The following is a 12982-nucleotide window of genomic DNA, read 5'->3' as shown; positions in this document are numbered from 1 at the left end:
GTGTAAAAAATGTAATATAATATAAATATAAATATAAAGTACTTTTAAATTGAGAGAGGAAGAGTCCATTTTTAAAACCCTTTAAATGTTCCCTTTAATAATAATAATTCCTTACATTTTATATAGAGCTTTTTCTGAACACTGAAAGAATTTTACACATTTTTGGGGGCAATCTCCCCACCCACCGCCAGTGTGCAGCATCCACCAGGATGACGCGATGGCAGCCATATTGCGCCAGACCACACACTAGCTGATTGGTGGAGAGGAGACAGAGGGATGAAGCCAATTATGAAATGGCCATAGTTAGGAGGCCATGATGTACAGAGGCCAGTGGGCAAATTTTTTTCCAAAGGACAAACTCATCCAAAAGACGGCACTCACTGAGCAGTATAGAGTCCCCATCAGTATACTGGGACGTTAAGACCCACACAGACCACAGGTTGAGCATCCCCTGCTGGTCTTCACTAACATCACTTCCGGCAGCAACCTAAATTCATGTTTACTTCAGCGCTTCCCGCCGCTGTGTCTGTTAATCATTCTCCATTCAATTCAAATTGCATGTCGCGTTCATGACAACACTTAAACTTGCTTCAAGACTATTTGTTCCTGTTATTATAAGTAAACAATGAAGAAGTGGATTGTTTTGCATTAAATGCATTCATTTTGCCCTGCAACAAGGAGTTCATTGCTCTTTCTAAATCATGTTGTGTGTCTGTTTGATCAAACGTTTGCATTCGTAACACTGGAGTAGAGAGGGTTAGTACCTGATCTTCACACATAAAGGAAGCCTACCTGGAAGTTTAAATTAGAAAAGGCTCAATAATACATTGGACAGATCCCCAACCCACTGATTTCTTCCCTTTGTGCTGCTCAGTTTTGAAAGTGTCCTCTCTCTCATGCATCAAGCGTGTTATTCACGCACCGGCTGCGCAGACATGACGTGCTCTAAAATTATTCTGTAATATTAAAAGTTTCTGTTCTCTCATCCTTCTGACTGAGTTTATTCTTCTGAGGGGAATACTTTCGGTGTTGCGAATAGTTTGTAAAACCTGGCTCAATGAAAGTGAAACTGACAAGCGCAGTATGGATTGTCATTAACAGTAAATGATTTAGCCTAATATAAGCTACTCTGAAACTTTGAATATTTCACTGTAATTTTATTTATATCAACATTTTATTTAATAGATCAGTTTGTTTTGATTACTGTCAATATTGCTAGCCTACAGATATCAAAGCAAAATCTTAATTAAGAAAAGGAATCATAAGCTGGACCACAGCAGATCAATGTCATAACAAATGCTCAAATAATGTGGCCTGGTTTACAGCAAGCATCATGTTTTTAGTTAGATTGTGCCATCTGTCATGTACAGCAGGCTTATAGGACTGTTATTTTTATTAAAGAAGATATATTATTTGAATTTATCACCAGAACTATAGAAACTGTGCCTAAAGAAAAAAAAACAAAAACGCAGTGTCGGGATCAGATCTGTATCGGTCAATACTCAGAATTTTGGTATTGGGATCAGATCGGTTCCAAAACAATAGTATTAGTGCATCCCTAAAATGAACAACATAAAAATCTATAAAAATGCAACATTAAATTTTAAAAACAACATGGTCTTGTATATATGGCAAGGAAATGTTACATTGTGAGCTTTTTAATGAAAAGTGTCTAATCAATAGTGTTCCAGCATCCACATAAAACACCTGGACAGATCGTCCATTTTCTTTGCATGCATGTTTGATGACTGTAGGCTGCTGTATTATGTTGGCAATGCTATCATGTATTATATGTTGCTATATTAAAATCAATGTTCGGGCACAATCTTGGACGTCCTCATTTTAACATGTTAACAACTCAAATTCCTGCTTTATTTTTGATCATACGAAAGACCTTGAGGGTTTTGGAGAGTCATAAACTGCAGTGTAATGTGAATGCCGTTGTGTTTTTACACTGTAAAAAAATAAAATTAAAAAGTTGACTTAACTTAAAATCGTAAGGCAACTTTCAAACTCATTTTTGAGTCAGCTGAACTTTTAACCCAAGAACTTTAGTTGACTATTTAAGTTGAGTCAACTCAAAATATCATCAAATTGCCTTGCAATTTTAAGTTGAGTCAGTTACAGTGAACTAAACTACACTCATGTACACGTAGCCTTAATTTCCATCTTGAAAGCCATGAAAGTATGTGGGTTTGTTCTTGAAACTTTGTCTGAGTAACCATATAATCACCCAAAAGTGCTGTAGCAAGTCAGTTGTCCCTTTTCTGAATCCACCCCTCATAAAACGATGACTCTTCCAAACTAAGTAGGCTTAAGTTTTGGCGAGCTCATCAGGTGGTAAAGTGTTCGAGAGTCACTGTGTGTGTGTGTGTTCATTCATGAGTAAGCACGTGTGTGTTGACTTCCAGTAAAGGGCGAGTGTTAGATGAAGCTGATAGGATGTTGAGAATATTCTTGCAATGTTTGAGTATTTGTTACACACACACACTGAGTCATGTGTCACTGCATGTTTCTCCATGTCTGACAGGAGACGGCTGAATGTGTTTGAGTAACATCGGGTGAGCAAGTGTGTGTGCGTTTTGTTGAGCAACAGACCGTGGGTTTCCTCAAACTTTCGGGAAGTGACCTCACACTGCCTTGGGCAAACAAGGCAGTGATGTCATTGACAGGAAATGCCACTGATGCCGCCAGGCACAAAAGCTGCTTGTGCTCTCAATGGGCAAAAACAGCTAGCATGTGTACAAAACTTTTTTTTGTGTGTGTTCAAACAAAAAGGGTGGTCATATAGTGGAAAAAATACTGTGGTAAAGTAGGTGTTTTGTGGTAATTTTGATTGTTTATTGTATCAGTGAGCATTATTTTTACTTAATTATTATAAATAATGCTAATTACTATTATCATTATTATTACTACTCCTACTATGACGTAACATCCAACTCCCAAAAAATTCTCAAACAAGATATCTTTATTTTTTTTCTTTAGGGCGGTGAGCAATATTAGATTGCTACAATTTATTGTTGTGTGTTGCTAACACTGTTTTAGGTAACTTTTATTACATTAATCGTTAGAAGTTACATTAATAAACATGATCCTGCTATATAATTAGTATTATTGTTCAAACTTTCTATGCTCCCACTGAGCCAAATCATGAGAGAACAAAATCTCCTACCACAGCTATGCTGATGACACTCAGATCTACTTAGCCTTACTGCCTAATTATTTCAGCCCCATTAACACCCACTGCCATTGCATTGATCAAATTAACAGTTGGATGTGCCAAAACTTTCTTCATTTAAACAAAGAGAAAACCGAAGTCATTGCATTTGGGAACAGAGAATGCGTACCTTGGCTCTAAGGGTCCAACAACAACAAATAATAAGGTCAAGAATCTTGGTGTGACTCTGGAGTCAGATCTGAGTTTCAGTAGTCATGTGAAAGCAGCAAGTAAATCAGCATACTATCATCTCAAAAACATTGCAAGGATTAGATGCTTTGTTTCTATTGAGGACTTAGAGAAACTTGTTCATGCTTTTATCACCAGCAGGGTGGATTACTGTAACTGGCCTTCCCAAAAAGACAGTCAGACAGTTGCAGCTCATCTAGAACGCTGCTGTCAGGATTCTGACCAGAACCAGAAAATCAGAGCACATCACACTTGTCCTTTGGTCTTTACACTGACTCCAAGTTACATTCAGAAGAGATTTTAAAGTATTATTACTTGTCTATAAGTCGCTAAATGGCCTAGGACCTCAATACGTTACAAATATGCTCACTGAATACAAACCTAACAGATCACTCAGATCTTTACTATCATATAAACTAGAAATTCCCAGAGTTAAGTCAAAGCAGGGTGAATTCGCCTTAAGCTACTACGGCCCCCACCGCTGGAATCTACTTCCAGAAATGATCAGATGTGCTCCAACATTAGGCACATTCAAATCCAGACTTCAAACACATCTGTTTAGCTTTGCCTTTACTGAATGAGCACAGTGCTACATTCGACAGATCGCAGTATTGACTTTCTTTTCTTTTTCATTCTTTTATAAGCTGTTTTAACACATTTTTTTCTGTTTTATCTTTTTTATAATATTATTTGTTTTATTCTTGTCTCTTTTATTCTTTTTTTTATGTAAAGCACTTTGCATTGCCACTGTGTATGAAATGTTCTATATAAATAAATTTGCCTTGTGTTAGTTGCTTGTAAATATGTATAGTGTTAATACTATAGTAAGTACATGCAAAATTTGTATTGCTATTGCCACAGTCATCAATATTTGGTTTTTGAAGCTCTATTGTGTAACATATTTTGAATTATGTAATGGTAAGGATTTTATTAACAAATTAATATTTAATTGACACGTGGAAATATTGAGCACATTTGTTTAAGCTGCTTTTAATTTTAATTTAATTTATTTATCTTGTTCCAAATCAAATGAGAGCCTTCTGTAAAGAGCAGTTTGACGTTCACTGAAGAATCATATTTGAACATGTTTTTACTGCATTAAAATGCTGCAGTGTCAAGATGTTTAAGCAGTGAAGTGGTTTAAATGTGTGGAGTTGGGAAATATGTAATAAATGATTAATCCTAATTTGTTTCGCCCTTCAGACGGAGGATTCTCCGAGTCCGAAGAGACAGCGTCTTTCCCAGCAGTCTGTTCTGGAGTTTACCTCGGCGCCTCCCTCCACACCCTCTCCACCAATCAGACCATGGGAGCTTCCGCCCAGTCGCAGGCCACACCCCTATCCACACCCACACTACCATCCTGAACGCTGCCACACACCTGCACGACACAGACGCAGGTATGCTCTCTGTGACTTTACATCGGCAATACAAATAATGGCAAAGACTTGTATAAGCAATGAATTTAATAAATTGAGCCTGTAATTGTATTTACTTTTTTTGTAATTAAATACATCAATTATCATAATCAAATATCAATAAATATTTAGTTCAACCAATGAATACATTATTAAATATGTTAAGTTCTATAATATAATGGGTTGACATGTTTTTAAACCGTGTTTTAATATATTTACAAATGCAGTATTATTATATATCAATAATGAATGATAATGCCTTTTTAAAATGTTTGCATTCGTTTTGTGCAGACATTTGGATAGATTTACATGATTTTATGTTATTTATGTGGGTTTTTATTGTATTGTATTATATAAATCTCCTAGGTCTCTTCGTTTATAATATATACAGTTGAAGACAGAATTATTAGCCCTCCTGGATTATTAGCCCCCTCTATATTTTCCCCAATTTCTCTTTAACGGAGAGTTTTTTTTTTTTCATTTCTTAACATAATTTTAATTACTAATTTCTAATAACTGATTTATTTAATCTTTGCCAAGTCATTGTGTTTCAATTGTTTGTTCTGTAGACAATGGAAAAAACCAATTGCTTCAGGGGGACCATAAAATAGTTTTAAAACAATTAAAAACTGCTATTATTTTAACCAAACTAAAACAAATAAGACTTTCACCAGATAAAAAAAAATATTATAGAAAATACTGAAAAAATTCCTTGCTCTGTTAAACATCATTTGGGAAATATTTGAAAAAGAAATTCACAGGAGGACTAATAATTTTGACTACAACTGTAAATATTGCATTTAATGAAGGCTTTTTTAAAAACTTTGCTTTTATTTGAATAAGCATTGTGTGCTGTAGACCTTTTATTATATAAATCACTGTTTTAAATAACCATGTCCTTATCTTGTGCAGTCCTCCAGTGCGGCGTCAGCGTGGCCGTCGAGACCGTCTGTCACGGCACCATCCCCCTCACGGTTCTCCAGGTGGGGGGCAGGACGAAAACTACCGCCACCCTCCTCACCCGCATTCTCTTCACCCCTACGGCCAGCCTCCATCCCACCCTCCACCCGGTCTTGATGAGCCCCGGGCCTTCCACCCCCCCACGCTCTCCCCACGACTACTCCACCCGCCGCAGCAGGGCGCCATGGTCATGGACCTCCACGAGCAGGTTAGAGGCTCTCTGTGGGCTCATAACAGGGGACAGAGGTGCCCTATTGTGGTTTTGAGCTGACAAGATTAAACAGATTGATGATATAAATCAACTTTCTGTGTGTGCGTCACGCATTAAAGTCAAAATTTACAATGTTTATTTTGCTAGTGAACATTTGTTATTGTTTAGGTGAACAATTAATCCATTCATGTTGATCTAGTGAAAAAAAAATGTTTGTTTTGGTAATCTTTAATCAAAGTCTTATCATTTTCCTCCGTGTTTGGCATAGCGGTCATCAGTTTGATGAATTCTGCCCAGTGTTGCCAGATTGGGTGGTTTCCACCCAATTTGGCAGTTTTGATTTAGGATTGTGCAGGTAAAAATGGCAAAGGTGCGTGGGTTGACAAAATTTGTCTGGTTTTGAAACTTAAATTTTATATGCAACTTAATAAACAAAACATAACTGTGTGCTCTTACTCCATTAAGTTAGTAGTGACCAGTGCATAGCACAAACCGCATGGGCCCACCTGCAAGAGGAGGTGGAGGAAAGTTGTATCAAAATCAGACTTCCGGACAAATCTGACTCCCCATCACGCAGTGCCTGCAGTTAAACTGGCATCGGTTTATCGTGACGTTTTTATCGATAATTTGTTTTCCGCAATTGACAGCGAGAACAAACAAAAGCGTTGTCTGATTGACAAGCAGCACTTAATTATGTTCAAAAGAATTTAAAACGCCAAATGGGGTGAATTTATACCCGATTTCAAAATATAATATACTCTAATACTGTAGGTAGTAAGAGGGGTGCAGTGTTTCGAAGTGATCCGGTGATGTTGTGGTTCTGTGTCTGCTGGTGTTGGTTGGAAGTTTATGACCCTTTAACACTAAATCAAACACATTTAACTGAATCATTTTGTTTATTTATTATTTTTTTTATTTGTTAGCTTCCTCAGGGTACGGTGCCAGTCTCATATACAGTTTCTCCAGTGCCGCCCCATGGTCTGCCTGCTCCTCTCTGTACGGGACAGCATCTCCCAGCATGCTCTTCTCAACAGCAGGTGCCTGCCTGTTCTGTGGTGTTCAGCGGACAGCAACACTATCCAATCTGTAGCGTACCGCCTCCGGTAAGTACACACAAGAGTGTGAAGAGGCGTAGCATTAATTGGTTTTTGCGAGCGCATGTGATATGGTTGCATCTGCTGCCCTCTAGTGGTGGAAAGTTGTTAAATATATATATTTTAAAGGAACTGTACACCCAAGAATAGACATTTGCACACCATTTACTCGCCCTATAGTGAGATATTTTAAAGAATGTTGGAAACCATAGACATCCATAGTAAGAAATATACTTGTATTTGTTTATATAACAGTATTTAATACTTTTAAAAATAAAAATATTTTAAAATAAAAATAGAGGTTTAAAAGTATTTTTTAAATGGTGCAAAGTTCATTGTAATGGTCTGAAGTGTTTTACTATGTGTTTTTGTTTGAAATGTAGATGTTGCCGGCCTGTTCGGTGCAGCATTTGCCAGTGCCGTACGCGTTTCCTTCTCTTCTGTCCAGTGATCCACCCTTCCTGCTTCATCCTCCACATCTGTCACCACACCTTCCTACTCCGGGACAGTTCTTACCCTTCCAAGCGCAACAGTCCCGATCTGTAAGCATTATATATTTTTGTAAAATATCATTCAAAGTTTGTTTTTTATGGTTATTATTCATTTATTTTTTACATTTATATTGAGCAAAGCTGTGTTTTTGTCTCATTTATTATCATTTAAAATAATGTTTTTTAAATTTTTTATTTTAAGCTGCATATTATTTATTACTGTGACCCTGTGGGGATATTAACAGTTTTAACCCAAAAATGACCAGTCTGTCAGATGAAGAAGAGCCGGAGTCAGAGATCCAATTAAAAAGAAAGTTTACTGAAGATGGTTTGCAGTTTTATCAGCAGAAGCCAGCTTCACTTCTCGCAAATGTCTTCGTAGGCCACTCTGCTTACAATCTCAAAACAACAAGAACAATTATACTCTCACATAACGTCATTAACTGTGTCATACATATAGGTGGTTTAACCTGATTGGATAAAACACAGATAGACTTAGAAAATTTCCATGTGCTTGTAAACAATATCTTATTATCTCAAGCATACAAACGTCAGACAGCCACTTCAGAGCTGATCCCAGACCTGTGAAATGATCCAAAAATGAATAGAACACACACACACACACACACACACACACACACACACACACACACACACACGCACACACGCACACACACACACACACAAAAGTTCAATCTGTTTCTTACCCAAGGCTGAGTTTACTCTCTGTAGTCTTATCAGAACTGGTTAAAACTGGTATAATCTACATCCAAACTGGCAGTTTACATACAAACGAATTAACTTTAAAAGATGTAACCCACAAAACGACAGAGGACACAGGAAACAGTTGTTTTCAGTTCTTCAAGAGTCCAGGGCCCAATCCCAATTCTACCTCTTAGCCCTTCCCCTTACCCCTACCCCTCGTTTTGCGCGTTCACGTGAATGGGTAGTGGTGTCCCAATTCTCTATACAGGGGTATACAATTAATATTTTTTCAGGACCACATTCGAAACCAAGGGGTAAAAAAATTTCCTAGATTACACCAGCCACAGCTGCACCCGGAAGTAAGGAGATCCACAAATTAGTATTTTTTTGTCATTATTACAAATTTTTACAACAAACAAACACATGTTGTAATATATTCATAACTGCGTTTGTCTTTTACCGTCATGCTTTTTAAAAAAACTGCTAAAATAAAAACCACAATTTCGCGATCTAAGCCATAATCCTAACTCCTGTACAGCAGTCCCACAACATTCTGACACTCGTATACCCCGTCAGAAAAGTCTAGTGGCTGGGAATGAGCTTTTTACAGTGTCTGCTATAACGTTAATGTTGTTTTTGGTGTGTTTACATAGATGAATATGTCCACTGTATAAATGCACAGTATAGCTACGAACCTATTGCCACATTAGTTCGTTATGATAACATAATATATGCCTTCAGTGATTTCCTGAAGATAAATACCAAAAAATAACACAACTGGAATAACTACAGCAGTCGTGATCGTCTGATCTCATATGAAGCAAAAGATCACGATGACATATGATGACGTGTGCAGATGCTGTAATGGTGTCTCAATTCTTAGGGGTAAATTTTAAAGCCCTTCCCCTTAACACTTGGTTTTAAGGTAGAATTGGGATTGGGCCCAGGTCTCTATGACCTCTGACCTGGCTAGGTAGATCCTGAGAAAACAAATCATTTGGCATACAGAAAAGCAATCACACACTTTTTAGTATTCCAGTTTTACTTTGAAGTGGCATGTCATTAAGGTCATCATATAATCTAGGCCCTTAAACTTTCAACTTTATTAATAATCATAAAGACATAAGAAAGGATATGTGCTACTCCATCCTGGAGCAGACATTTATCAGAAAATCCATGCCATCAACCTAAAGTTACATTTCAGCTTTTAAAGTTGAAACGTACAGCTAAAACTTTATTACCTATTTATTCTAAAAACTTTTTTGATTATTTTTATATATTTTTTATTTTTTTTTTATATATATAATTCTACTTTTTATGGGGAAAACATGAATAATTTGTCCACATTTTCTTGGAGTTGGATTCAACCTTTTTTTTTTTTTTTACATTACAAACCTTTAATATTACTTTTGACTTGACTTATTGTTGCTGAAAAAAATATAGCTTTTTTTTTTTGTAAATTTCATGAATCAACTGTACTATAACTTTTAAAATGTGATTTGTGTACTATATAAGCACTATTATATGTGAAAAGTATTTAGGAGCAGCTATTAATTGTATTAATATTTGTGTTTCTGTGTTGTTTTTAATATTATACTTCTGCTGCTCTAAAAGAAAACCAAAGAAAGCCAAATACATATGCCAACAAACTAAGACTAATTATGTTGTTTGTTTTTAAAAATTATTAATAGCCACTGCAGAGGATAGAAAATGAAGTGGAGTTGTTGGGGGATCACCTGTCGGTAGGCGGAGGGTTTAACTATCCTCATTCGGGGCATCCTAGTCCTCTGCCCCCTTCCACCCCATTGCAGTTCCTCTCCCATGAACCCCTGCACCAGGAGCTGTTTGGAGTGGTGAGTGACCTTCACGCTTCATCACTTCTGCTCAATACAATCTAAACAAGCTACTGAATCTTGTGTTTTCCTGTGTGTTCTGTGCAGCCGTATCCTCACTTCATGCCACGGCGAATCACAGGCAGACGCTACCGCTCTCAGCAGGCCGTACCGCCACCTCCTTACCACCCCAGTCTGCTGCCCTACTTCCTGTGAGTTACACAAACTCACCTACACCAGAGCATTGTGCTTAGTGATGCACTGAAGGAGCATTATGATTTTTTTTTTTTTTTTTTTAAGACTAACAAATCAACCACAATACAGATTTAATAATTTTGTTTCCACATTTTTTGAAGTATTAAAAATAAAATGAAAGCAGAACAAGTAATTTCAAAATATAGGATAAAACATACATTTCACAAAGCTAAAGTCAATCATTATTAAGCAAATTGGCCTGTTTCAAAGCCAATTTCTGTAGTTTTTTTATACTGATATTTTACAAATAATAATAAAAAATGAAATTAGATTTGTATAATTTCAAAATATGAAGTAAAAATATAGTGATTTTACTTTTGAAACAAGCTAATTGGTCAAGTCTGAGACCCATTTTTGAATAAATGTTTATATATATAATATATATTATTTTTACTATTTTAATTCTCTTCATTCCAGACACTAGGTCCAATAGTACAAAAGACAAACAAACAAAACAAAACAAACCAAACAATATTCCTTAAAGACAGTTATGCCAATTTTTCATTAAAGGTGACTGAAAAACCACCTCAGTAAGCCTGGGATTTGTCAATAACTTTAAAATGCTATTCTGAGAATTCTCCAACCGACTTACAGATCAAATTTCTCATCAAAGGAAAAAATGATCGAAGTCTTCCATTACTAAATAATTCACTTGCACTACACAGTCTATGTTTTTTTAGGAGGAATTCTAAAATAATCATTGTATGCAATCTGCAGCTTTTAGAGACTCTCTTTTTAAAATTATACCACAGAGGAGCTGTGTATAAAGAACTGCAATAAGTTTTAAAGGGCTTTACCTTAACCTGCTCAGAACTTTCTCACCAGCATATACCAACATGTAACTTTTGACATTTCCTGTGCACATCATTATCATCACTCATGTCATCAGTAATGACATGCCCTAAACATTGAACAGTTTTACTAACATTTAAAACTTGCCCTGACAAATAAAAATCTGGAAAAATCGTATCTCTATGTTCTTTGGTTCTACATGTCGTCATATAAACACATTATTACTACTACTAATAATAATAATGAATTAGATAGATAGATTAGATTGTAAAATTAAAATATGAAGTAAAACATAGTTATTTTATTTTTGTATTGTGAGATTTAATAAATTTATTATTATTATTATTATTATTATTATTATTATTATCATTAGTAAAAAAAAAAACTTATTACATTTTTTCAGAATTTCAAAACATGATAAATGCATTTTCACTACTGTTTTCTTAAGTTTCTTAAATATTTCAAAACACTAAAAGTAAATTACATTGTATATTTCAATTTCTTTTTTGTGAATTAAAAATGCATTTCAGAATTCATATAATTATATATAAATATTTTATTTATTTATATATATATATATATATATATATATATATATATATATATATATATATATATATATATATATATATATACTTACACCAGTGTTTCCCAACCCTGTTCCTGGAGGCACACCAACAGTACATATTTTGGATGTCTCCCTTTTCTGACCCATTAACTTCAGGTGTTGGAGTCTCTTCTGATGTTCTAATAAGTTGATTCAGGTGTGTTTGATTAGGGAGAGGTTGAAAATGTGTACTGTTAGTGTGCCTTCAGGAACAGGGTTGGGAAACACTGACTTACACAAACAGAACAACGAATATGATGCACATAAATTGTCAGCACAATGAAAAACTACTGTCACAGACATCTATACGCAAAAAAAAAACCTATTAATAAGCCAAACCACGCGGATGATTTGCAGCTCCGAGTGCTACTGAGTTCACATGGCACATCAGTGTTTTCATAGCGAAAGTGTGAAGATGAGAAAGAGGAAGTTGTTCTGTTACAGAAGCAGGTATCAGATTATTTTTGCCCTCTCCTTTTTAAGTTAGTTCATGCATATTTTAATAATTTACTTATTATTATTGAGTATTTAAAAATGTTCAAGATGATCACTTTTTAAGTCTATCACACTGATACTTATGCTAATTAATTATACAAATAATATTAATTATTCATCTTCATGATCATGTTCAACTCCTGTCTCTATCCTACTATATAATTAGTCATTTTATAATCCGTTTTTATGCCAGTGGCCAGTCCCCGGAGCAGAAGACCCACTGACCACCTCTGTACACAATCCTCTCTGGTTTAGGAGAGCCATCTCAGTCCCCAGTGAAAGACCTCAGTTTATGCCAGAAAACATAGATAGATATGCTGATGTTTTTAAAAATTTCAAATCCCAGCACAGTCACAGTTTTAGTTTGTTTATATTAATGAGTCTTCTTTAGTTTGTTTTATTTATTTATATATTTATTTATGTATTTATTTTTTTGGAATTTGTTTTTAAAATAGCAGTTTAGTTTTGTCAGAAAATATATTATTTTGCGAAAAATGTGCAGCATTTAAGAAAAAAATGAACCAAATTTAAGGTAAAGAGCCTTAATTCATTTTTTTCAATTAATTTTGTTAGAAAATCATGACTAAATCGTAAATTGTGCGATTAATATCGTGAATCGTATCAAATCGTGAGTCTGGTGAATCGTTACATCCCTAGTATCTACTTTATTTTCATTTTGTGTTAAGCCTCCCGTCGAAAGGTGTTAAGAGCTAGCAAGT

General features: G+C 35.4%; 1 protein-coding gene across 1 annotated transcript in view; it reads left to right on the top strand.

The window, feature by feature from the left end:
- Positions 1–12982, top strand: part of rnf38 (ring finger protein 38) — a 68728-nt gene that overhangs the window by 47077 nt on the left and 8669 nt on the right. The window contains exons 4-9 of the mRNA XM_056460743.1: positions 4610–4803; positions 5734–5989; positions 6916–7095; positions 7470–7628; positions 9974–10135; positions 10223–10326. Of these exons, the coding sequence (XP_056316718.1) occupies positions 4610–4803; positions 5734–5989; positions 6916–7095; positions 7470–7628; positions 9974–10135; positions 10223–10326 (1055 nt within the window). The remainder of the gene's footprint in view (positions 1–4609; positions 4804–5733; positions 5990–6915; positions 7096–7469; positions 7629–9973; positions 10136–10222; positions 10327–12982) is intronic.

This window comes from Danio aesculapii, chromosome 1 (assembly GCF_903798145.1).
Source record: "Danio aesculapii chromosome 1, fDanAes4.1, whole genome shotgun sequence".
Taxonomy (NCBI): domain Eukaryota; kingdom Metazoa; phylum Chordata; class Actinopteri; order Cypriniformes; family Danionidae; genus Danio; species Danio aesculapii.
The sequence above is the reverse complement of the archived record's forward strand: the minus strand, read 5'-3'. Positions and strand labels throughout refer to the sequence as shown.